The 26,581-nt window shown below is 41.6% G+C and overlaps 1 protein-coding gene and 1 long non-coding RNA gene across 3 annotated transcripts; both read right to left on the reverse strand.

The window, feature by feature from the left end:
* Window positions 1-7,611, reverse strand: tmem229a (transmembrane protein 229A). 2 transcript variants are annotated; one of them, XM_084049626.1, is made up of 5 exons: window positions 7,375-7,611; window positions 5,438-5,870; window positions 3,236-4,495; window positions 1,107-2,797; window positions 1-1,055 (listed from the first exon to the last, which is right to left on the reverse strand). In XM_084049626.1, the coding sequence occupies exons 1-3, from the start codon at window positions 7,545-7,547 to the stop codon at window positions 3,938-3,940; spliced, it is 1,164 nt and encodes a 387-aa protein (XP_083905752.1). In that variant the 5' UTR covers window positions 7,548-7,611; the 3' UTR covers window positions 1-1,055; window positions 1,107-2,797; window positions 3,236-3,937. The 2 variants fall into 2 exon arrangements, with proteins under 2 accessions (XP_083905752.1, XP_083905751.1); XM_084049625.1 differs by having other exon boundaries at window positions 1-2,797.
* LOC311039681 lies at window positions 1-26,313 on the reverse strand. Its single transcript, XR_014600185.1, has 2 exons — window positions 26,259-26,313; window positions 1-2,848 (listed from the first exon to the last, which is right to left on the reverse strand). It is a non-coding gene; the product is annotated as an uncharacterized lncRNA (long non-coding RNA).
* Window positions 26,314-26,581: the final 268 nt, after the last annotated feature.

Raw genomic sequence — 26,581 nt, forward strand, 5'->3', positions numbered from 1 at the left:
AACAATAATAATAATGCACATTGAAAATATTATAAAATATCATCTTTGTCGAGCGACAAATACCTTTCATAAATTGCAGGTACAGTTTGTGTTCCCTAAAATGGGTACACCACATTTTGGAATGCATGAAACGCCTTCCAGGTGGTTTTCATGCAGATATGATTTACAATAAAAGCATGCTTAGGTACGGTATGACAGGTATGACCCAAACCGGACACACCACAATGCATTTTGGTTAACCTTCCGTTTTCAGTTATTTAAAGTAATGAGTGAATGGTATTCGTGTCTCTAAAACCAGAAGAGGATGTAAAACGGGAACTATTAAGTAGATATCAGCTAGTTAGAAATGGCAGTACGTGAGGGCAGTGTGAACGCCCTTGGTTTTAGATTGTATTCTTCATTCAGTCGTTGCCATGCTAGACCCCATTCATATTTTAAAAATTATTCCCAATTTCTATTTTTTTTCCTCAATCCAAAAGTTGAGCTTAACCACTTTAAACCCTGGTTGACCGGGGTCCACCAGGGCTCTGTACTAGGCCCGTTAGTATTCCCCTCTACACCAAATCTCTTTCCAGAAAATAGCCGATCTACAAGGTCACAACATACCGTGATGCGACGCGTTGTGAGCTTGTAGATGGGCTATTTTCAAAAAGCCCAAGTATAAAGATAGGGTTTAAGTGGTTAAACTGTTGCTCATTTTTCAACATAATTGGGAACTGGCAAATTTCCAAAACTCCAGATTAGAAGAGAAACAAAAAGGGAGGACTGTGGTGTCACTACTAGAGCGTGAACTGGGACATTGACCATTTGGATTTTCCAAACACTACGTGTTGCACCGCAGAGCAGGAAACTATGGATTTTGTTCGATCGGCTACAGTGGCTTGTACACACGGACCTCGACAGGTCACACTGCTGTCACAGCCAATTAGGTTTTAGGACAGGATAGGGCCTTTTGGTCACATGCCGGGTAGATAGACTTACCAACTACAGTGGAAAGGTTAGCAGTCTTTGCCTGGTGTTAATGTCCTACTCTAGTTGCACTCTAGTCAAGATGACTTTGTTTCCTTTAGTAAGAGAAGGACGATAGGATATGGTAGACACAACACCAGATAGTAGGCATTGCCAGAGTTAAATCTTAAAGCCGGTTAATAAGTCTTTTCAACATGGTGACCCTATACTGGGGATTTATTTTAAAGAATTCATTCATTTCATTCATTTATTTATATATTTTTAATGTTCAAAAATAGTGCAAATGCTTGTTCAACAGCTACTTTTTGCTAATTGTGGTATGACAAAATATATGGGGTTAAGTCCTATATTCAAACATTTTCAAAATCAACGGAAATAGCCAATACACAAGCTCACAACATTTCGCATCAAAATGCGTTATGAGCTTTTAACTGTGCCGTTTTTGAAAATCTTCAAACATTTACAGTATGCCTATAATAACGTGCCCAACATAGGGACGCCAGGTTGAAAGTGGTTACGTCTTATGCCAGTTGATGTGGGTACAGATTTTAACTGCATCAGCCATCTGCCACATCCTGTTCAACGTCTTTTCTCTGTCTTCCCCCTCGCCACAAAGAGCCGCTTTCACGAGGCTGCACTTTCATTTCAACCATCACGATCTGAGTGGTTCAACAGGCCTGTCTAGCTTGGCAAATACGAGAGATCAATCCCAACCAGAATCTAAATGGCTGCGATAATCATCATGGTTTCTACAACAGTACGATTGTAGGGTTGGACAATATATCGATTTAATATTGATATATTGATATTAATATGGTGATAAGCGTAAGCGTTGTCTCTTCCTAGGTTTCAATCACTCAAGCCTTATTCTATACTTTCATAAATGCTCAAAAATAGCAGATCTAAAAGCTCATGTGTCCCATCACAATGCATTGTGAGCTTGTAGAGCTGCTATTTTCTCTACTTTTGAAATGTTTTGGAAAATCTAAAAGGAAAATGGATATTATGATCGCAATACATTGTCCATATCGCCCATCCCTAGACCATCTGAAATATTTGTTTACTAGACAGTACTGTTCATTTAACCCATTTTTACTTTCTCTGGGTTGAATTAGAGATAATGAGTAAACGGTTATTTTAACCAATCTGTATGGTGGAGATGTGGAGTATGTTAATACAACATAACTAGCACATGTGCAATGGTTGGAGGTGGTCTCCTATAGGGTAGGACACCTACTGGTGCACGAGTAGCACTGCCTGAGGTTCACGAGTTCAACATCTCCCCTATGGCCAAGCAGGGACTGCTTTTTGGATGAGCGGAAGAAATGCGGTCTCTCATGCGAAAGACTCTCGGTTAAGGGCATAGAAGTTACGTATTGCAGCTTTAAAACTGGACTGTGTCTGGACACACAGGCTGAATGCAGAGACTCTACACGTCACCACATGACCACCAGTGGTCCTACACCAGGGCTAACAATTCTGTGCTCTAATTGGACATTAACTATCCATGTCACATTTGTTTTCCAGCATAGTGTGATTAGGATTTTCCTTTCATCCCTGTGTTCCACCCTTATGTGTCCCGCTACATTGTCTCATATCGTTGCTGTGGGGCAGAAACCTTGTACGGCCGTATTTCAATTTTTGATGATTTATTTCGTTAAAAGAACTGTGTTGCACAAAACAAAATTTAAACACTTGAAAGTGGTTAACCAATGAAAAATAGAGCTTGTAACTAAATTATAATTTTTAGAAAAGTAACTGTTTTGGACATAAAAGGTTTCCATCCGACAGGGGGGATATGACTCTAAACTGACAACAGCCATTAGGCCTAATATGTTCAGGGACGTGCGCAGATAGACTCTAGGTGGTGCTAGAGCACCTGCCCTTTGCCCTCTTGACCAGAAGTGCCCTTTTGAAAAAAAACGTTTTTTTTTCCAGTTTACAGCAGGGGTCTTCAACAGGGGGTCCGGGACGCCTAGGGGGTCCTCAGAGTTACTACAGGGGGTCCGCCAAATCTTTATGTGATATGATTTTTCTTTTTACCATAACCACTCGAAACCTAGCATTCCTTTTCTGAGGAGAACTTTAGCCAAAAATAGCAGATCTACAAGCTCACAACGTCTCACGCTGCGAGGCGTTGTGGGCTTGTAGATCTGCTATTTTTGGCAAAGAGGTATAGGTGTAGAGGGAAAAAAGAGCAGGCCAAGTAAACAAAAAATTATAATTTACTTGAGCACCTGCCCCTCAAAATGTCTGTGCACGCCACTGAATATGTTAGTACGGTGCTTTTTTTTTTTTTACCTGGGTGAAGCCTAAGTAAGCTGTAATTTTGTTTTCATTTTATATATATAAAAAAAGAGGCCTACAGACCTTGTCACACTTTAACAACCTTAACTTTCTACGTTTATGTCCTGTTGCACTGTTTGTGAATATCAGTAGCTGACAGGAAAGGTTGATTTCCTGTTTGCCGTGTTTGTGAGAATCTGTAGGCCTGGCTGACAGGAAATAAACTTGGACTCACGCTGTTCCCTAGCAACACTGTTCCACCGAACAAGGTCTATAGAGAATCCCAGCTAAAAGCAGCTTCAGACAGCTCTCTGAATGCATTTCACTGGGTATCAGTGCACTCCTGCGTTGGTCTAAATAAAAAGCCCCGATCGCAACCTCTTGATTTCAGACTCATTTGGTTTCATAATTATATGATGATAAGGTATATTCAAATTCATAACTAATTAAATGGCCCCATAATTGTTGGGCTACTAGTATTAGTTGTCGTTCAGTGCAATAAGCTAATACAGTGGTTCTCAAACTTGTTTAGGGTCCATTTAGTTCCTATTTGTACACTCTCAAGAGTTATAGACCAGTAAGGGTCCATTTGGAACCCCCTCATGGGGGGGGGGTCCCTGGATCCCACTTTGAGAACCACTGAGCTAATACAAATTACATAAAGTGATACAAAAATTCCCTGTTAGATTAGTTTTTTCCCATTGACACCTCCGCGGTGCCGGTCATCATTCGCCCTGCTCTCATCATCATCATCATCATCATCATCATCGTCTTTGGTACATTGGACCCTCAGCATAATGTTAAAGAGCTTGTCCTGGTAGAGACTCAAAAGGACCCAGCCGGGCGCGTAGAGGAGCGTGATCAGCCCCATGAAGTTGAGCGGATAGTGCGAGTAGTCCCACGAGCAGGCGCCTATCTGCCTCAGCGCCAGTCCCCAGCACAGCTCCCAGGCGTAGATGGTAAGCGTGTAGACGGGGAGCCGCCGCAGCGTGCTCCAGCCCCGGGCGTAGTGCAGCCGGAGGTAGAGCCTCTCCACCACCACGCTGCAGCTGCCGTACACCAGGAAGGACCAGAGGGACGTGTGGCCGCTCATCCGCCCGTCCCGCCGCTCCACCAGGTCGAAGACGGACGTGAAGACCACCTCGTCCAGGAAGCCGTGCATGCCGAAGAACAGGAAGCGCACCGGGCCGGGGAGGCAGCCGCCGCCGATGCTGACGCTGCCCGACGCGGTGGGCTTGACCTGGAGCACAGGTGCAAAGTAACTACAAGTACGTGTACTCAAGTATTGTACTTAAAGTACAATATTGAGTTACTTTTACTTTACTGGAATATTTCCAATTTGAAATGCTTTTACTTCTACTCCGCTACATATCAGAGGCAAATATTGTACTTTTCCTCCATTACAATTAGAAAACTTGAGTTACTAGTTACTTTATAGTTAGATTATTATTAATATATATTATAAAATCATTAACCACTTGAACTTCAGCATCCGTATTGTGGGGAAAGCTTTCCCCACAAGAACAGAAAACAGAAAAGACACTAGTATTGTTGAGCCTCGAGTAGCTCTGGTCCATAGCGTTAGAAGTTCTCCTTAACGCTATGGTACTTTTGAGTCGTTGCCTGCACACCCGCGGTAGTTCAAGCTGCGTAGCCTTTCGTCTTTAGTAAAAAAAAAAAATACACTTTTGCTACTCACCAAAACAAAGACAGGTTTAAGATGCCGAAAGCCTACTCTACTTAGTGTAGCCCCCCTACTCACGTCTAAACTACACAAAATCTGTTCAATAGAAAAATTCAATTGACCAGATCTGTAGAGGGCGCAGTGGAGTAACTAAAACGTTTTTTTCCTGACGTGAAATATTTTCTTTTCTGGCCAAAAAGTGTAGTTTAGACGTGAGATGGGGGGCTCCGAGTGTTCCCACTAAGGAAAGTAGGCTTTCAACATCTTAAAACAGTCTTTGTTTTGGTAGCGAAAGTGTATCTTTTATTTTTACAACAGACGAGAGGCTGCTCTAACGCGTGTGTGCGGGCAACAGCTCGAAAGTACCATAGCGTTAAGGAGAACTCGTTCTAATGCTATGGACCAGAGCTAAGCCCAGAGGGACTCCGGTTACCCTTATGGGCTTTAAGTGATTAATCGCGATTATTTACTATTTCACGAACGCAACAAAAACCTTACCTGAGGGAGGAAGTCATCGTGCGAGTTGTACTGGAGCCTTGACAGCCCACGGTGGACCACCTGGGTGAAGTACAGCGCCAGGACGTAGTGCACGGCGAGCTGCGTGGCCGACACCACCCTCACCCGGTCGGCCAGAGAGTCGGTGCCGAGGTTCCCAATGAGGATCTGCAGCCCGATGAACACGGACGGGTAGAAGACCAGGTGGAAAACGATGGGCCGGTGTCGGAAGCACCTCTTCTGCGCGTAGATCTTCTCCAGGACGAGGTAGGCGATCAGGGCGTGCACGATGCACAGATACGGCGAGGAGAAGCCCACCAGCTTGGGGTCACGGTCGGAGTAGAACCCCCGCAGCGCGGACAGCAGCACGTCCAGGGTCACACCGTGCATTCCATAGAAGTAGAGCTTCATCCACCGGGGAAGCTCCCTCTCCCTACTAGGGTTGTCAAACATTACAGTCATTTAGCAGACGCTTTTATCCAAAGTGACTTACAATAAGTGCATTCAACATAGGTAGGCAAGAAAACTACTAATCACCAGAAGTCATAAGTGCATTCTCTTCTAAAACAAGCAACTAAGAGCATATCTAGCGCTGAGGTAAAAGTGCAATATATCAGCTACCTACTTTCTTAAACAGATGAGACAAAGGGGAAAATCAAATGAGCAAGAGCTAAAACAAATAAGTATCAAATAAACAAGATCCAATACAACAAGAGCTCAAACAAATACTTGGCAGCAAGTAGGCAAGGCTAAGAGGAAGGGTCACGGTAGTGTTTCCTGAAGAGGTGGGTTTTCAGCCTGAGGCGAAAGATGGACTACTAAAGATGGAGATAATCGCAATTATTTGATAAGTAATCAAAAATGTCAACCAAAGAACAAGATTTTTGTACAGTAAGAATACATTGAGGACTCTAGCAGGAGCACTCTTCGATGTCACTTCGACTATGCATGCACCTCATGGTACCATAGCACCACAAAGGCCTTAAAAACAAGGCTCCCGACACCCCAAAATAAACTGGTCAGGCTACTGCTTGGCCTTACATCTGCAACTCATTTGACTGACCCTGCTCACTTTGCTAGGGTGGGATGGGGTAGATGACGGAGTACAGCAACTTGCAATGGGCCTGGTCTACAAGATACACTACACTACAAAAGGCACTCATGTACCTGTCAAACTACTTCAAAAACGTCAATGACGTCCACAATTACAACACCAGAGGGAGCTCCACAAATGACGTTTATCCCAGATTTGGCTCTAACAAGGGATTACATTTGTTCTACTGCTATGCCACAAAAATGTGGAATGTCCTACCAACAGTCACAAAAACATGTGAATCCTTACTACTATATCAAAACCGCTCTGAAAGAGCACTAGGTGGCTGGACTTTGGAATGGAATGGAAACAAGTCATAGTGCTTTCATGGGTTTAAAATCCTCTTAACAGCCCTTGTATTGAACTGTACTTCCTTATGCTTGTTTTTGCAATTTATGAAATCAATCAAAGATAATCGCAATTATTTTAGATCATCGTGATTATTTGAGATAATCGCAATTATTTTGCATAATCGTTTCTATGTTGATAAAGGTTCATACATTTTGAAACATTTTCAGATAGTGGAAATAGACGATCTACAAACTCACAACGTGTCACGATGCAACGACTTCTGAGCTTGTAGCTCGTCTAATTCCACTATTTTGTTACAAATCTTTAATATAAAACACCAATGGTGTATTTTAGCCATAATGCATCATTTATTAATTTTGATTATTTATTGACCATGGCCAGTCATTTCTTTGAGTATTTTTTTTTTTTGTCACACCTCTACCTGTGCAACTTTTGTTTACGAGGCCTAAAAAAGCCACACAATTAAATCATGAATTATTCATATGACAATTAATCGTCAAGTAAAAATGTCATGATCCCGTGACAGCCCTAGTACCTCTCACTCCTCGCCGGCTCCACAGCGTCCTCCCCGGGCTCACTGCTGCTGCCGAGCGGCTCCTCCTCCGGTGGTGGTGGTGGTCGGGGCTGTCGGTGCTTCCTGGCCGCTTTCGCACCGACGCCGGTGTCTCCTGTGCGGATCCGAGGGCCGTCTCTCCACCGGGAGGCCATGGATGGTCCGGTCGGTCGGTCCTTTTCCCTCTCTCTCTTCCTGTCCTGGAAGGTTTTCAAACTGTCAAGTCCCGATGCATTCTCCTCCTCCTCCTCTCCTGTCGGGGCTTTATCAATGTTGCCAGGTTTTGCGAGAGAAACAAGCTTCAATGTATGTATGAACCTTTCTCAACAATGAAAACGAGCCCAAAAGAAGCGAGCCCCCAATTCACCCTTTAAACATGTTATACCGGTACATTGGCTATTTGAAAATAGCCTCAAAAATCTACAAGCTCATGTCGTGAGCTTGTAGATTGGCTATTTTCAAAAAAATATCTTGGAAGAAAATTTGAAATAATGAGGAATATTTTTTGAAACATTTTCACAACACAAATCTTTTTTTGTAAACACACTTTATAGTTGTTGTTGTTTTTAAATAAACATCATGTGTCATTAAATAATGTAAAAACTAAAATCTTGAATGGGGTCCCTGGAATAAAATATTTTCAGATGGGGGTCGCTCTGTCGGACCGGTGGACAAATTATTAAATACATATTCATTTGGGGGGTCCTTGAATTGAAAATGTTTGAGAAACACTGGTTTAAACAACATTTAGGAAACAAGCCCCAAATAAGCAACTACACTTTAAGCCCCAAAAAACGCAACCCCTATAACTAGTAGCAATATTTACAAGCAACTTCACAGAAAAACTATCCCAAATTGAAGTCGCTTATAATAAGCGGACATGGCAACACTGTCGCTGGCGCTACGTTTCCGTGTGTGACCGTGTAACAAACGGCGCAGCAACGCTGCGATGTCCGTCATGAGACGAGAGTCCTTGATTCACCTGTATCAGTGTTGTTTGTGATCTATGGCCAGAGAGGAGAGAGAAGTGGAACTGTGGACACGGGGGGGTTGAGATACACGCAGCGTGGGTGGGCAGACGGACACTATGGTCCGGCCTCTCTATGACGTAGGGTAGATGTGTGCCCTGTTATTGTCAGTTAATTCAGTTTCGTTTTGATACTAGTTTGGCTTCAATGGCTTGGCGTCAGTAGCGTAGCTAGGATTGAAGTATTGGCTGGGCCTGGCCGATACTGTGCCTGTGCGGGCCACGTGCGCGCGCAAGCGATTAAAAAAAACAGTTGATTAATGAATTCATATTTTTGCCTTAATTTCCTCAAAATATTAAATCGGTGTCTTTGAGATTAACAGGTGTTGCGATGTCACAGTGGTTCCATTGATTCCCAAATAGCCTATAAACCATCATTTAAACGACCATAAAACAACACACTCTCACAGCCTTTAATAGGCACCATAATACTGTGTTGATAATCTGGGTCAATTTCTGACTTAGTCACTTGTAGCCAGTTGCATTGATGCTTTTGTTAGTGATGAGACGCTATTTTAAAGACGTCACGCGCACGTTGCTTAACACCTACACTACAGGTCACACAATGGTCAATTGATATGCATCTAGGCTCATTCTAGGCTCAGCCTTTGTGAACTTTGTTGAGGTGTCAATTTAAGGATTATTTTTCAATTAATGCATGTGCGTGTTGCCGCGTCCCATGACCAATACATCCCTGCTTGTAGCAAGTGAGCGCACATGCACACACACACACACACACACACACACACACACACACACACACACACACACACACACACACACACACACACACACACACACACACACACACACACTCTCACACACACACACACACACACACACACACACACACACACACACACACACACACACACACACACACACACACACACACACACACACACACACACACACACATTCAACAGCTAGTCGCAAATCACGTCACCTCTGTAATTTAATTCATGAATCCAGGACCATTATCCAGTCTCTTTTGGACTGCTTCAGGACATCTGACTGACAGTAGCCTATGCCTACCTACAGACTACTTAACAGGTCACACAATGGACCATTGATATGCACAAGTCGGCAGCTTGTGCAGCTTGGTAAAAGGTGCCAATGGGGCAGCCAATGGATCTATTGTTGTCGGAGGAGCAGATTATTTTTTTCTCGCCTCCGTCTTTCAGCAGAGCCTGGCCAAGAGCTCCATTGACTGGGCCAAGTGGCCCAACGGCCGCTACGCTGCTTGGCATAAAGTTATGGTAGCTTGGGTACTTTTCTGAATTGGCTGGGTCATTAATCCCATTTTCTTTTCTTTTTTTCAAGCTCCCCCACTTTAATAGCCTATGCATTAGGTCACATAAATCATTATTATTATATGTAATCTCTGGGACCCCAATATACAATGTAAAACCTTATTTATTTAACTCAGAGAGTCTACAAAATGGACATAAAGGGTTCATTTGGTTCCATTGGTAGGGGATTCATTCAGTCGCCAGAGGCTGCACAGCAGTTACAGTTGGGTAAAAGAAGTAGGCCGCCCTACTGTAGATAGCCTACAGCAGTGTAACAAATATCACAAAAAGAGACCCCATCAATAATGAAATAGTATTCAACAGTATACCTCAATATGTCTGTGTTGTACTGTAGTGGAATTTGGGCTCGAGATGTAGAAGCCTACTATTGTTCTTGTTCCACTCTTAAGAAATCATGGCAATAAAGTACCCCATGTCTCCCTGTGACACTAGAGTCTCACTAGAGTCTCACTTTCCCTCCATGAAGTTCTGAAGTTAATTAAGGTCTAAATAAGAAAAAGAGGTTGCGCATCAACAATGGGGTTTCTCAGTGGAGTGCTAGACCCAAAGTCCAGAATACATATCAAAAGAAGGAATTTCATTTATGTGTGTGTGTGTGTGTGTGTGTGTGTGTGTGTGTGTGTGTGTGTGTGTGTGTGTGTGTGTGTGTGTGTGTGTGTGTGTGTGTGTGTGTGCCAATAAAAAAAGTGGAAATGTGAGTACTTTGTCCTCCATTTAATTACGGTCTATTAGAAATTATTCCAGCTGTGATGATGATGGGACCACTCTAGACCCACACAAGAGCTGAGATTAAATCATATCCACAATAAAGTCACATCGCAATATATGTTTTTCTTGTAAAACAGTTGACTTCATCTCATACATATAACACCATTTTATAAAAGCACGATTGTATCAGTAAAGTCAGTGTCGGCAGAATAGCAACACAAATAAAGTCTGACTTGAGAAAAACAAACAAACAAAAACACAAAACATCCAGGCTGTCACTGACACTGTTTCCCAACCTGGGCCCCCCTGAAGACCACAGGAGGGCATGAGGCCTTGTCTGTCTTGATGTAGTCAAATTGTAAGCGTTCTTCTCCTAATCATTACATAGCTAACTCCCACCATTGTGAAGTATAGCAGTAACAGCAGTAAAATGTAACCACATAAAACCTAGCATCCCTATTCTGGGTCATAATATGCAAACATTCAGTGAAAATAGCCAAACATTTGGCAAAAATAGCAGATCTACAAGCTCAAAACACATTGTGAGCTCATAGATTGGCTATTTTTTGCTATGTTTGTGGCACACTCTTGTACGAAGAAGTAGGGCATTCGTTTTACGAAAAACATAAAAAGTTCAAATAATGGAGATACAAGGTTTCTGGCCAACAGTGATGATCGATGTAAGAAAGGGGGAAAAAGGCTGGGAGCCACCGTTCTATTGTGTATTGGAGGCTTATTTAACAAGAGTCTGTGTCGCAGTTCTGCCAACAAAGCCGACAATAAAGTCAGCTCATATCAGGGAAGTTGTAAATCACACAGGCATACTTCACTACACTGATTTATCCCTCTGGCACTTGGGTATTGTGTTGCAACTTGTCCTATAATTATCCGTTCAACACCCACGTACAATTGCTTCACAGGAATATGAATGTATAGTACACACAGAGGTGTAAAGTAACTGAGTGCATTTAATTAAGTACAGTACTACAATTTTGAGGTATTATTACTTTTACTGGAGTATTTCCAATTTTCAGCACTTTTACTTCTACTGCACTACATGTCTGAGGCAAATTGTACTTTTACTCCACTACAATTATTTGACAACTTTAGTTACTAGTTACTTTTTAGACTTTGATTATTATCTCAAAACACACTAACCACTTCAGCCCTAAATTAATTTCGACCATTTGAAAATGGCAGATCTACAAGCTCGTTGTGATGCGATGCATTGTGAGCTTGTTGATCGGCTATTTTTAAATGGTTGAGTTGGGAACCAAATGGATCCTTAAAGGTCTGTAACTCTGAGAATATACAAATGCAGTCACAGTGTCCGTGGCCTAAAAATAAATACCAACCTGGGGGTCCTTGAAATTAAAAAGTTTTATAATCCCTTGTCTAAATTCTTTTAATAGTTTATAAAGCTCTAAATGGTCTGGCACCTTCCTACCTCTATGACTGCCTAGAGAGACATGATCCAAACCGGACCCTCAGGTCTTCAAGTGCTGACCTACTCGAGGTGCCTAAAATGACATATAAAAAATACGGTGAAGCAGCATTCTGCTTTTACGGACCAACAGTGTGGAATAAACTCCCATTACACCTAAAACAGGCAGCCTCTGTCGATAGCTTTAAAGCACAGCTCAAGACCTATTTCTTCACTCTTGCTTTTAGCTGACTCTTTGGTTGATTTTTAAGTCCTCACTGTATTGCCTATTTTAATGTTTTATGCTTTTGCTTTTATTTTATTTTATTTTTTGTTTGCTTTATTGTTAAATTGGTTGTAACTGTAACTGTATTCTTGCTCTGTAAAGCACTTTGCGCTGCATTTCATGTCATGAAAGGTGCTATACAAATAAAGTTTATTATTATTATTATTAAATGGCATATCTAGTTAAAAAAGTTACACTTGAGGACGCATAGTTATTTCTTCACAAACGTTATTGTTGTGATTTAGAATCCTCTGTTGTGATGCTTTTTTTTGGTCATCTCTGTTAAGGTGGTGACTGCTGACATATTGGACATTCAGGAGAATTACTGCTCTGCAAGCAGCGAGCTCAGGGAACGTCGGGTAGACTACTAAACACGGTGTTCTCAAGTTGAAGACGGGGCAGGAACGGGAAGTGTGTGTGCGCGTGTGCCGTGTTCGTGTGTGTGGGGAAGGGGGTAGGTGGGAGGCATGTTTCCGTTCCTGAATAGTGGAGGATGTGAGATATTGTACCTCACCTCACATAACCTATCCCTTACATAACGGCTCCACACTGTGTTTTACTTCAAACACAAACAGAGTATCTCCTCTCTTGCAGAGCGTACAGTGCTCCTCTTTTGTGTAATGTAATAATGTAGTGTAGCCTAATGTTCATACTGAGTGTTGGAACCTACAACACAAATGCAGATCATCTTGAATGCCCATGAGGACACATGAATATGCAAGGTTTCACTTGGTACAGATTGCAGAAACATCACAACACAACTTACAGACACATCCAGTGTGGGGGAATAGGGCAACACATGCAATAGGTAACGGTGTAATGCATGGAAAACATAACAGTGCAACATATGCAATGTATAACAGTGCTTCACATGCAATACATAGCAGTGCATCACATGCAATGGCTGTGCATCACATGCAATATGCAGTGCAACACATGCAATGGATACGAAGTAGTGCATCACATGCATTAGATAACAGTGTGATGCATACAAAACATAACACATAAGATGCAATATAGATGCAATATAGATGCAATATAAAGCAGTGTAACATGTGTAATAGATGGTGCTACCTTAAACTTTGAAATAATCCTTCAATGTTCCTGGACAACAATATGGTGTTGTTGAGCGCACAGTAAACAGAAGAAATTGATCATTTATCTCTGAAAGTGTAAAAATAGCGTGGAGTTAATGTCATAACCCTAGTGTCCATATTCTGGTCAAGTCATAATTGGCAAACATCTGGCAAAAAATAGATCCTCAAGCTCATAACGTGATGCATTGTGAGCTTGTAGATCTGCTGTTTTTGGCAAAGAGATTTGGTGTCGAGGGAAGAAAGACAAACTCCTTCCTGTTTAACAATGGAGGCCTCAATATGGTCGCTCGGTCTGAAAGAGAAATGCAGGTACAGAGGCAGTGATATTTGTACAATGGAGACCATTGCCAATCTGCAAATTGATAGTCATAATTGCGAATTAAAGTTTTTAACGGCATGGGAAAGTAGAAGTAACAGTGAAATTCCTCATAAAAAAATGAATAAAGCTGGAATGAAAGCATGAGAGAAAAGATCTTCCTCATGGAACTTTTGCCAAAGCTATGTTATACATTGTTGCATGACCCTTCCGACATGAATTGCTCCACACAACTGATGTCTTTCCAACTGAAAAAAAGTGTCCGTTGACAATTTATTTTGTTGAAATATAATAAGTGCATCATTTGAATAATGAAAATAAATATGTCCATTTAAGTACATGAACCGGTCCATAGTGCCACCATTCTGGGGGTAAACATTCAGAAAAAATGTCATACGCTCATCTATTGTAGCTAAATGTTCACCTATTATGACATTTCTAAGATAGGGATGCTAGGCTTCAACTGATTAAGGACTAATTACACCTGTAACACCATGTGAATGCAAGTAGCTTCCGGACAGAATAGAAAACCATTAGTACCATGCAGGGTTGAAACTACTGCCCTTGGAATTACGACCATAATGAGCAATAAGGCAAATGCCAAAAAGAAGTGTTACTGCACATGCATACTGTAAACAATGAATGAGTCAGCATTCAAGCCACCATCAGTGGTGTCTGGAGAGTAAATGCTGACATGTATGTCTTTGTTGTAGTTGCACTTCCTCATTGCCGTTTCTGTCTAATGAATAACTGGAGACGACATTTTAAGTGTGGGACAACATGAAAAATGTGGAGTAAGCAAAGTGTGAACATGAAAAATGTGGAGTAAGCAAAGTGTAAAACATATCGCTTTGGCGGGTGGAAACCTTGTATGTCTCTAACCGTTACTTTTATTATAAAATAATATTGACAGTGAAAATAGGCAATCTAAAAGCTGTCGCTTCTTTTTCATCTGCCATTTTCATGTATTGTATCATAAGCACAAAATATGGCTCAAGCAATCAAAAGCAGGGGAAAAAATCACACCCTGTATTCAAAGTGACAAACCTATTTATAGGGCTCTATTTCGTCATGCGTCTCGCTAGCCAATCAAAGCACACCCTTTCAACATATTGTCACGTGTCACGTGATGCTTGACCAATGGACACACGGACATACAGACATACATACATACATACATACATACGGACACACAGACAAAGCCACGTATAGGAGTGGTTGCCTTCGGCACCACTCAAAAACACACCCAGTGTGAAGAGAGTGGTGCCTTTGAAAGTGTAACTGGTGGCATCCTTGTGTTGCAATCAGCAACAATATGTTGTCACGTGACAACATATTGTCACATGTCACGTGAAGCTTGACCAATCAGCCGTGCTCAAACATACGGACGGACATACGGACGGACGGACATACGGACAAAGTCAAATGTAGGAGTGGTTGGCACCACTCAAAAAACAACACTTTGCCATATCACAATGTTACGATATCCCAAATCCTGCAGACAATATTTAGTCTTATATCACAATATCGATATAATATAAGTTGTCCAGCCCTACTATCCACACAGATCCTTCCCATAATGCATTACACAACCGGAAGATGTGTGATCAAAGCATGGGGATCAAAGGTAAAGGTTGTGATGCATCCAATGACACAATTTAACAAGACAATCTGCAGCATGTCCAAAACAGTTGCTTTGTTATTATATATATTTTTTTTTAAACTTGTAGAAAGTTTGAAAACAATGAAATAATCTTCCCTCTTTGGGGGTCCCTGGTACAAAATATTTTCAGAAGGGGTCCACAGCCAAGTGCATATCAATTTGGAGGTCCTTGACATGAAAAATTAACCACCCCCAGCCCCCCCCCCCCCCCTCTCTCTGTTTAAAAAAAATATGAATCAAATCCTGGTTGTGAATATACAGCATACATGGGCAACTGGCGGCCCGGGGGCCACATGCGGCCCCCACCTTCTCTTAATGCGGCCCGCAGGTTAATTACAGAATACTGATATATTATTGATTTCAGCTGTTACAATTCCAAACATGAGCCACTTTGATTACTTCAGTCTATATTAGTAGCTTAATGACAAGTATTGCATTTCTATTGTCTTTTTTATGTCCAATATATTTGTATTTTAGTTCATAAAGTTAACATAAGTATAACTAAATGCATTTGCAATTAAATAAAAATGTTACTTTTCAGGATTCCAATTTAAAAATAACAAAAAAAAATCAGGATTCCAATTCAAAAACGCGACGCGTTTTGAGCTTGTAGATCGGCTATTTTTGCAATATAGTGGCCCTCTGCATCATAAAGTTGCCCACCCCTGATATACAAATCGTTGAATATATATATATATTTTTAAGCGAACATTTTTAACTCAAATCTTTGCTTCTGGGGGTCCCTGGAACAAAATATTTTGATGGGGGTCCGCGGCCAAATACATATAATTTTGGGGGTCCTTGACATGAAAAAGATCTCTCTCCCCCCTCCACACCATCTTTGGCATAGCCAATCTACAAGCTCACACCGCGTCACATCATGACGCATTGTGAGCTTGTAGATCTACCATTTTCAAAGCGATCTTGAAATGTTCGATTTGGAATTAAACAAATGTATGGGGGTCCCTGGCACAAACTGTTTTCAGATGGTGGTCCGCGGCCAGATATGTATCAATTATCAAGTAGCCTACAAGCAGCAAAATGTTGATGGGACCTGTTCTAACAGAACTGTGCTAACATAACAACCCAACAAGGTAATAAGAATAGAAAGCGAGATTTTTTTTTTTTTTAAATGAAAGTTATAAAATTGAATGCGATAGAAATAAAGGTTAGGGTGTTGTCAGACAGGTACTGTATTTTATCTTTTAGAAGCAGTGCTAAAAATGGCTTCAAACATCTTTCTATCTTTAGCAACGGTGTCCAATGTTCACAAGAAGCAGAAGGCACACGCAGCGTCGATGTCGGGTAGAAACCTTGTATGTCCAAAACGGTTACTTTTCAGGAAAAGGACAATTATTATTATGGGGTTCACCCACAGACAGACACAACCACTTTCACCTTCACTCGACCCCCCCCCCCACAAAAGAACAATGCCACAAGTACAGCACATCTACAAGTTCACGTGTCGCGATGCAACGCGTTGTGAGCTTGCCTTGTAGAGCTATTTTTGCTACTTTTGTGTGATTTTTGTATGATGAAGTAGGGCATTCATTTACAAAAACATAAAAAGTTCAAATGTGGACAAACAAGGTTTCTGCCCAACAGCGACGATGGTCTACATCAGAGTCACTTGTCTATTTCACTTAAAGGACAACTTTGTTTTTTTACAACCAAGGTTTATGTTTTAGATTGTAATTAAAGTAAATAAAAGATGAGTGTTAAAACATTTAAATTTACTGCTTTCTATATTTTTAGCATTCTGTCCAGGGGCTAAATATGTCTTGTTTTACACAATAACCCCGCGTTTTCTTTATTATTATTTACAGTAGCTCTTCTAGACCCCAATAACTAACATAACTAACTTTGTGCTGCTACCTACCTACTATTTATTTGTTTGCTCTACTGCTAAAAGTGCTCGGTACACATCAGAGCTGATGTAGTGTATACAGCCTCACTATGTGTACTTAAAAGCAGGCTTTAGATCTTACTATTTTCCCAGGCCTTTGGTGTGTGTGTGTGTGTGTGTGTGTGTGTGTGTGTGTGTGTGTGTGTGTGTGTGTGTGTGTGTGTGTGTGTGTGTGTGTGTGTGTGTGTGTGTGTGTGTGTGTGTGTGTGTGTGTGTGTGTGTGTGTGTGTGTGTGTGTGTGTGTGTCATGTTTGACACACACATGTTCACGTTTGTTATTGTGGAGGTGGGGTGATCTGAATGTTTCATTTTGTAGTGTGGATGGGTGGGGTTTAGATGCGTTTTCTCTGCATGTGTGTGTGTGTGTGTGTGTGTGTGTGTGTGTGTGTGTGTGTGTGTGTGTGTGTGTGTGTGTGTGTGTGTGTGTGTGTGTGTGTGTGTGTGTGTGTGTGTGTGTGTGTGTGTGTGTGCGCGCGCGCGCAGTGGTGGACAGTAATGGAGTAAAGGTACTTGAGTACAGATTCTGAGGATCTATACTTTACTTGAGTATTAGATTTGTTTGATACGTATTACTCTTACTTGAGTACATTTCCAAGACAAATATTTTACTTTTACTCGAGTATATTTCTAGGAAGCCTATAAAGTACTGAGTACTTTTAAGCCCATTCCACATCCACAACAATGTTTCGCCATGCAACTCCTTGCAACATGCAACTACTTGACACTACTTGCAACCATTAACCCCAATGGCAGTTGCAAGGAGTTGCATCGGTGTGGTTGACCTTAAAACAGTTTTGTAGCAAGGAGTTGCGACTAGTTGCAGCCTTTAGGTTGGCTGTTTTTTTTCTTCCCTAAAATGCAATTGGCCTAACTTCTGCTCTCACACTAGCCGTGTTTCTGGCTTCCCCCTCCGCTCGCCTCTTTGTTACATCTTGTGTGTATAGAAGTAAAAGTATTTAGTTCTGGTTCCTCAGTCATTTCTATGTTTTTATAGGTGTTTCTGGAGGCTTTGTATAACGTCTACAAGCAAGCACATCAGTGCATGCAGTGCAGGTGGTTTCAGAGAGTTACGGTACTTCTCTGAAACAAGAGTTACAAGGTCCTATAAATTCATTATGAAAACATTACAGCAATTCATTGATATCAAAATTAAGAAATGTACTTCTACATTTACTTGTACTTTAAGTATTTTTCAAAGCATGTACTTTCCTATATTTAAAAGCAATTACTTTTTTACTCTTACTTGAGTAACCTTTTGACTGAGCTACTTTTACTTATAGTGGAGTAAATTTGACCAAGGAGTATCTGTACTCTTACTCAAGTACTGGGGTTGGGTACTTCGTCCACCTCTGTGTGTGTGTGTGTGTGTGTGTGTGTGTGTGTGTGTGTGTGTGTGTGTGTGTGTGTGTGTGTGTGTGTGTGTGTGTGTGTGTGTGTGTGTGTGTGTGTGTGTGTGTGTGTGTGTGTGTGTGTGTGTGTGTGTGTGTGTGGGTGGGTGGGTGGGTGTGTGTGTGTGTGTGTGAGAGAGAGAGAGAGAGAGAGAGAGAGAGAGAGAGAGAGAGAGAGAGAGAGAGAGAGAGAGAGAGAGACATGTTTGTTATTGTGGAGGTGGGGTGATTTGAATGTTTCATTTTGAAGTGTGGATGGGTGGGGTTTAGAAGCTTTTTCTGTGTGTGTGTGTGTGTGTGTGTGTGTGTGTGTGTGTGTGTGTGTGTGTGTGTGTGTGTGTGTGTGTGTGTGTGTGTGTGTGTGCGCGTACTTTATATGTTTTGTGTACATTCATTTATCATTTGTAATTCAGCGAGTGTACACATGTAACCAAATGGACCCATCCACTCACAGAGTTAAATTAACGCCGACCAGCTCAATGGCCTTGTGGTTAAGAGTGTCCACCTTGAGATTGGGAGGTTGGGGATTCAATATCCGGCAGGGTCATACCAAAGACTATACAAACTCATGCCTCCCTGCTTGGCACTCGGCATCAAGGGTTGGATTGGAAGGGAGCAATAATATAAGTCCCTGCGACATACTGTACTAGCGTCTCACGTCAAGGGGGCCTAATAGGCTCTATGCACAGCAGCCATATTGGAAATTAATTGGGCCCCTTCCTTACTTCCTTCACAGGTGTTACCAATGATACTAATGAAGGCTCTGTTCCATTTAGTGTGGCATAGTGGTTGTCTTATTTTCAAGGACCCCCATAACTCTCAGAGTTACACACCCACCATAAGGGGCCATTTGGGAACCAAAATGGAGTGTTTCTAGTGAGCCAACATGCACGATATCAGCACCCTGACCAGAATGGAACAGAGCCTTCATTAGTATCATTAGTATCATTGGTAACACCTGTGAAGGAAGTAAGAAGAGGCCCAATTTCTTTCCAATATGGCTGCTGTGCATAGAGCCTATTGTACATCAAGCAAATTATGCTTCGTCGCGAAGAACTGCAGATCAACAAGGTCTATCATGTTCAGCTCCGGCTTTACGCTACAGAAACAGGAGATGGGCTTCTGGCCATTGGTTCCAAAGGTATATTTACCCAATTTAGGATTTAATATGTATGCCCCATTACCCAGAACCCTTCTTGGCAGAGTCCTTCCTTTCACCATCAAGCCAGTTGTATCCAAATCTTCAATGTTGCAAGTCTGTGTCATACTATACCCTGACCGGCGGTAGATGGCAGTGGCACCAATGTTCTCCTTGAGGATGTGACCAGTGGTATATAGTACCGACATAGGGTCGCACTTTATATTATGGTACACTAATAAGATGTAAAAAAAAAAGAAGCCATATATTGTAGCAAACTATGAATGTTCATAATATGTCCAAATTATGCTCTCCAAGTATCCTAATGCACTACATTAGCTTTGAAACCATTGACTGTCTAAATTTAGCACGCACACACTACAGCTCCCCAAAAGAGAAGCCAAAATATCTCGATTGCCCCCTGGTGGCTGGCTGCGGTATACAGATAGACCCTTGGTTGATGTTGGTGGATGTTATACAGTCAAAGGTCACCGTCTCAAGTAGCAGATATGTGATTTCACTTTAGATTAAGGTACAATGCTTTTTGTAATCTGATACCATAATGTTATGGCCCGGCTCTCAGACCACAACAAATAAAAGGAAAACAGACGAGCGATAAATGCAACAAAAAATAAAATAAAAACACACAACATTATTCATTAGAAATAATACAAAGCGCAGAATCCCCCAAACAATATCTGGGAAACTAAACTGCCCATAAACTAATAACAAAAGTAAACCAGAAGACCAGAAAACAAAAATGCTATCGTGTGGCCCAGGTGGAAAAGCATAAGGGTGAATATTGTATAGTGATTGGAGGTCCTGGCCAGCTGCCTCCAATCCCCTTATTGCCACCACTCTCCAACCAGGACCCAGCACACTGAAAGACACTAAGCAAGGCACACACAAACCCTGACAGAGGCCATAGGGTCATCACAATAAATAATAAGGTCTAATAGTGGTCTGACTGTGGGAAATAAAGACACAATGTCATGTCATGTCATGTCAGCTTGGCTCTATGCACAGCAGCCATTTTGGAGAAAAATTGGGCCTCTTCTGACTTCCTTCACAGGTGGTACCAATGATACTAATGAAGGCTCTGTTCCATTCTGTTCAAACAAAGTCAGGGTGCTGATATTGTACATGTTGGCTGACTAGAAATGCTAGTGGGTCTCAAAGTTTGGTCCAGGGACCCTCATGGTTCCTTGAGAGGGTGTAACTCTGAGAGTGTACAAATGGAACCAAATGGACCCTCCCGGGTCCATTTGGTTCCATTTGTACACTCTCAGAGTTATGGGGGTCCTTGAAATTAAAAAGTTTGAAAACCACTGTGCTACACTAAATGGAACAGAGCCTTCATTAGTGTCATTGGTAACACCTGTGAAGGAAGCAAGCTAAAGGGGCCCAGGCCCCAATTTCTGTCCAATATGGCTGCTGTGCATAGAGCATATTGTTCTTAATCTTGCCTTGCCTGGTCTGTCACTCACTAGACAAAGCAAAATGGATTTGGGAGGGTCTCTCTCAAACTTTAGTAGCTTTATGTTTCATCACATCAGCAACTGAGGCTGACCCTTGCGTTGTACGTTTACATCCTAATCAAGCGTGTTTAGTTGGACGTTCAAGTGTTTGGGAAACAGTTTTTTGTTTGTTTTACCAGGTCCTGTAGGTAACATGCCCAGATGGTCCAGTTGCCATTGGACATCTATTCTAAGCAGCATAAATGGACAGTGAAGTCCAGTAAGGCTACAACAGTTAACCACTTTCAACCTGGCATCCCTAAAGTTCACATTCTCCAAAATAGTGAAAATAGTCAATCTGCAAGCTCACAACACCCCAAAAATGCAATGCGTTGGGAGCTTGTACATAAGACTGTTTTTGCTATTTTTGCGTGGCACCGTTGTACGACAGTACACGTGTAAAATAGGTTTAAGTGGTATATTAGAATAATCGATGTAGTCGATTACAAAATGTGGGCGTTGATCTTTCATATATGAAAACATATATAGATAATAAAACACCTTCTAATTATTTGATTAATCAAAAAAGTTATCAATAGAATAATCACAAAGAAGATAATCCATAGTTGCAACCCTATTCTGAGCAAGGTGTTTTTCACAGTGTGGCACAGTGTCATTCAAGTGAACTACTAACTCAGGAGCATAAGGGGGCTTCTTCCAGTCTGTAGCTGTAGCTGTCCTCCAGATTCCTGGCCTCCCACCGGTCCATGACCATGAATGACTTCCATGAACAGTGACTCATGTGCAGCCACCGAACATAATGCCCCCCCGCTGGCATTGATGCCTTGCTCACAGACACGACCAAGGAGTGTTCTGTGTGTGTGTGTGTGTGTGTGTGTGTGTGTGTGTGTGTGTGTGTGTGTGTGTGTGTGTGTGTGTGTGTGTGTGTGTGTGTGTGTGTGTTCGTTCATTGTATTTGTAGCTGAATCGTCAAGCGATGCCAGCCTGTGTATACAGACACACAGTGGGGTTGCATCAGCTGAGGTGGTCGGCAGTGCTGTAAAGTAACGAAGTACACGTACTCAAGTACTGTACTTAAGTTTTTACTGTACTGGAGTATTTCCAATTTTCAGTACTTTTAAATCTACTCCACTGCATCTCAGAGGCAAATATTGCACTTTTACTCCACTTCAATTATTTGAAAACTAGTTACTAGTTATTTTGTAGATTTTGATTATTATCACAAAACCACTTCAGCCCTATATACATTTCCACCATTTGAAAATAGCCGAACTACAAGCTTGTAGATCTGCTATTTTCAAAAGACTTTAGCATTTTATACATTTGGAAACTTTGTGAAATGGGACACTCTGCATAATGAGTACTTTCTACTTTTAGTACTTTAAGTACATTTGGATACCAATACTTTTGTACTTTTACTCAAGTCCATTTAGAATTCCGGACTTTTACTTGTAACAGAGTATTTCAACATTGCAGTATTGATACTTTTACTTAAGTACAAAAATGTAGTACTTTTTCCACCACTGGTGGTCGGTGTGTACCGCCTTGTTGAGGACCTTGGCGTGTAGTTCTGGTGACGCCCATGGGTTTCCTGGAGAGAATCCAAATCCAACATATTCTCCACAGGACACAGAAGTATGATTATTTTCTATTTATGATGGCGAGAACTATTTCTGAGTAGTCTTATTCTTCTATCTGGAAGGTGTGCTACCAGTTTTTCTATATTATATTAACTACTTGAACCCCAGCATCCATTTAATGGGGGGAACTTGTAGATCGGCTATTTTAGGCAAAGAGATTTGATGTGTAGACCAAAAAAAGCAGAGACAACTCAGGTCCAGTTTACTAAGTCTAGAGGGTCTATTTAAGTGGTTAAAGGGATAGTTCACCCCAAAATGACTTTTTTTCTATCGATTAGTCACCCGATGGAGACTTGAATTCATGAATATTTTATAGTTTTTGGCGCATTCCTAAGCCAAAAATGTGGCTTAGGAATGTGTCTCCTACCGGTCCGGTGGTCATCAAATTATTGGCAAAGGAATATGCGACAAAAACAAAAAAATATCCATGAAGTCTCCATGGGGTGACTAATCGATAGAAAGAATATTTTTTGGGGTGAACTCTTAACAACCTGTATTAAAGTATATGTAATGAGTGGTTCTAACTTGTAAGATGTGTGTCACTGATTGCTTCCCAATGATCGGAAAAAAGCATGTCCCATATCAATTCAACAAGGAACACGTAATCTAGTTTCCAAATAAGGGACGATTCCGATGGCTGGCAACCCTACAGTATGTTACTGTGACATAAGGACGGGATCAATTCTTCCTGCAGTGAGCATTCCTCTTTGGGTGGCTGCTTGGGGGATATGACTATGTCTCACGGAACAATGTGTTGAGACAGCAGGACAGGAACTGACGCGTCCCACCTTGGCTCTGGCTGGCTGCTTGCTGTGAGCGTCCTGAAAAGGACCTTGTGTGTACGTCTGTGGTTCTCTCTGCAGCTGTTGTGAGTGGGCAGACTTTGTAGAGCCTTATTAGTCTTTGGCAATAGGGCAGCATATTGTCACTCATAACACAGCCACTCTGAAATCTATGCTAGGAGAAAATGTGCTCTTTGGATTGCACTTGGTGATGGCTCAAGCCTGTGTCTCTGTGATTCTCAAACATTTTCATGTCAACAGCCCCAAAATGTGTGAATTTTGGCTGCTGCTGCAGAACCCCATCTGAAAAGATTTTGTGCCAGAGAAATAGAGAAACGTGTCTTATTTGTCAAAATATGTGTCTCTAACTCACAACATCAGCTATTTTAGAAGAGCCAAAAACACTAAAGAGGGCTTCATAAAAGAGAAACACTAGGTTAGCATATACTTTCACTCATAAAACAGCCACTTTAAAATGATGCCGGGAGAAACAAAGGAGCACTTTGGTCTGCACTTTCATCAGAGAAATGGGCTTCAATCCAGTTTGGCTAGACATCATTTTTGTTATTGTTGCGCTGTCTTTCTCAACCTTCCCAGAGGACTGTGGCTGGTAGGCACACTGATACTCTGGGCAGTTTCTCAATCACTTTGGCACTTTGTTCTTCTTGGTCAGAGTCGATGTGTCTGCCCACACTCCATTTGGGACTTGAATTGGAGTCTTGGTGAAGGTGTTTTGCAACTGTTTTGACAGACTTATCCCTGCATGGATTAACTTTGATCCACTTGATCAGTTACCACTAACAAGCATTTGTAGTCAGAGTCATAATGTCAAGGATGAGTGAGTAGGACCCAATTGTAGAAGACCACAGGACGAACAGATCAAATCAAGGGTTTTATTAACAAAGGTTGTCTAAAACGTGGCAGGCAAACAATTAACAAAGGTTCACTAAAACTTTGCACGCAGGAATGCATTGCAGGCAGTCAATGAGGACCAGGTGGACCAGTTTATGAACAAACACTATTTCTAAACGATTGAGACCTTTCTAAAATACTCGGTCCAGGAAAATGAAAGCAATCGTTCAGAAATAGTGATTGTTCACAAGCTGGTCCAGCCGACTCTCATTGACTCCAATGTACTCCAAAATAAATAAATACATAGACGTGCTCAGTGTATAGGCCTACTAGAAGAACGTTGCTTTGTGCATATTCATTTATATTCTATGCTTGGCCATATTGAGTTGTCATACGGATTTCTTACTGGCATGCATTTCACAACTGGCATTGTTACAGTAGCCTAAATCAGGGGTCTTCAACAGGGGGTCCGGGACCCCTAGGGGGTCCTCAGAGTTACTACAGGGGGTCCGCCAAATCTTTGTGTGATATGATTATTTTTTTTACATTAACCACTTGAACCCTAGCATCCCTTTTCTGGGGAGAATTAAGCCAAAAATAGCAGATCTACAAGCTCACAACGCCTTGCGCTGCGAGGCGTTGTGAGCTTGTAGATCTGCTATTTTTGGCAAAGAAATATAGGTGTAGAGGGAAAAAAGAGCAGACCAAGTAAAAAAAAAAGTTGAAACACAATTTTATACAATATAGAGGGGGTCCCTGCTTCATCTCTCTCTCAGCTAGGGGGTCCTTGGGCTGAAAACGTTGAAGACCCCTGGCCTAAATCATCTAGGATAGTGTTTTTTTTTCTCATGTAAAAATGAGATCTCTGATCTTATCCGATGCAGGGTGTAGGTTGCAGCTGCAATTTTTGTAGCAAAGTTTTATTTACTACAAACCTCAGCAAATCATATTTCACATAGGGAAGAAGGGGAACCAAATGTAGCTTGATAGGGATTTTAATAAATACTCCTGGTTGCTTGTAATGTTGCATGTGTTTGAGGAATAAATACAGTTTATTATAACCTCAAACATCAAAAACTATTCCACCACAAAATGTGAACAATTATGAGAAAAAAAGAAAGAAAAGACCTGTCCATAAAGCCTTAGACAGTTTGTTCAGTAACAGGACACCAACAGCAGATGGCAGGAGTGTGTCATAATTTCACCATGAATTTCACACACTCTTGGGTGGGACCACTGACTCATAATACAATAACACTGCTTCATGTGGTGAAATCTGTATTGTTCTCAAATAAGACCTATTCAAATCTATTTACGTCATACTTAACTGCAAGGTTAACTGCTTAACTGCTTTGTAGAACAGCAAAGGCCTTAATAACAGTCCATGCTGGATAATAATGCCATACAGCTATGGCACCTGTGTAGCAAAGTCATTGTATTGATTGATCCCTTTATTGCCCTCAGTGGTTCACTCCAGCCATTTTCAACCTTATTTGCACATAATTGGTCCTCACAAGTCATTATAAGATGGCACAATTTCCATCTACTCACTCTGCGTCTCATTGGTGGGCTGTGTGTGGACAGTTGAGAAACTTGCCTACCACACATCATTGATGTGGATTCCAAGCTAGTAGTTTCTTTTTTTTTTATGCGACCAAACATGCCTACCGATCAAGTCACAGTGGTAGGCAGGTTTCTGAACTGTCCACAGCCCGATCCACTGAGACACACAGTGAGTAGACAACCATGGTTATGAGCATTAGAGAGGAATGAAGATGAAGATTCAGTAGGTTGAAAATGGGTGAAGTCAGGGACGTGCACAGATAGACTCTAGGTGGTGCTAGAGGACCTGCCCTTTGCCCTCTTGACCAGAAGTGCCCTTTTGAAAAAAAGGGGGGAAAAAAAGTTTTTTTTTTTTCAGTTTACATCAGGGGTCTTCAACAGGGGGTCCGGGACCCCTAGGGGGGTCCTCAGAGTTACTACAGGGGGTCCGCCAAATCTTTGTGATATGATTTTTCTTTTTACCATAACCACTCGAAACCTAGCATCCCTTTTCTGAGGAGAACTTTAGCCAAAAATAGCCGATCTACAAGCCCACAACGCCTTGCAGCGCGAGGCGTTGTGGGCTTGTAGATCTGCTATTTTTGGCAAAGAGGTATAGGTGTAGAGGGA

Source organism: Gymnoscopelus microlampas (assembly GCF_963454915.1).
Source record: "Gymnoscopelus microlampas genome assembly, chromosome: 23".
NCBI lineage: Eukaryota > Metazoa > Chordata > Actinopteri > Myctophiformes > Myctophidae > Gymnoscopelus > Gymnoscopelus microlampas.

Coding starts and splice junctions, on each gene's coding strand:
- tmem229a (XM_084049626.1), bottom strand. CDS start 7,547: ATGGCCTCCCGGTGGAGAGACGGCCCTCGGATCCGCACAGGAGACACC. Junction 5,871..7,374: donor GAGCCGGCGAGGAGTGAGAG/GTACTAGGGCTG, acceptor TGACAACCCTAG/TAGGGAGAGGGAGCTTCCCC. Junction 4,496..5,437: donor ACGATGACTTCCTCCCTCAG/GTAAGGTTTTTG, acceptor CCTGTGCTCCAG/GTCAAGCCCACCGCGTCGGG.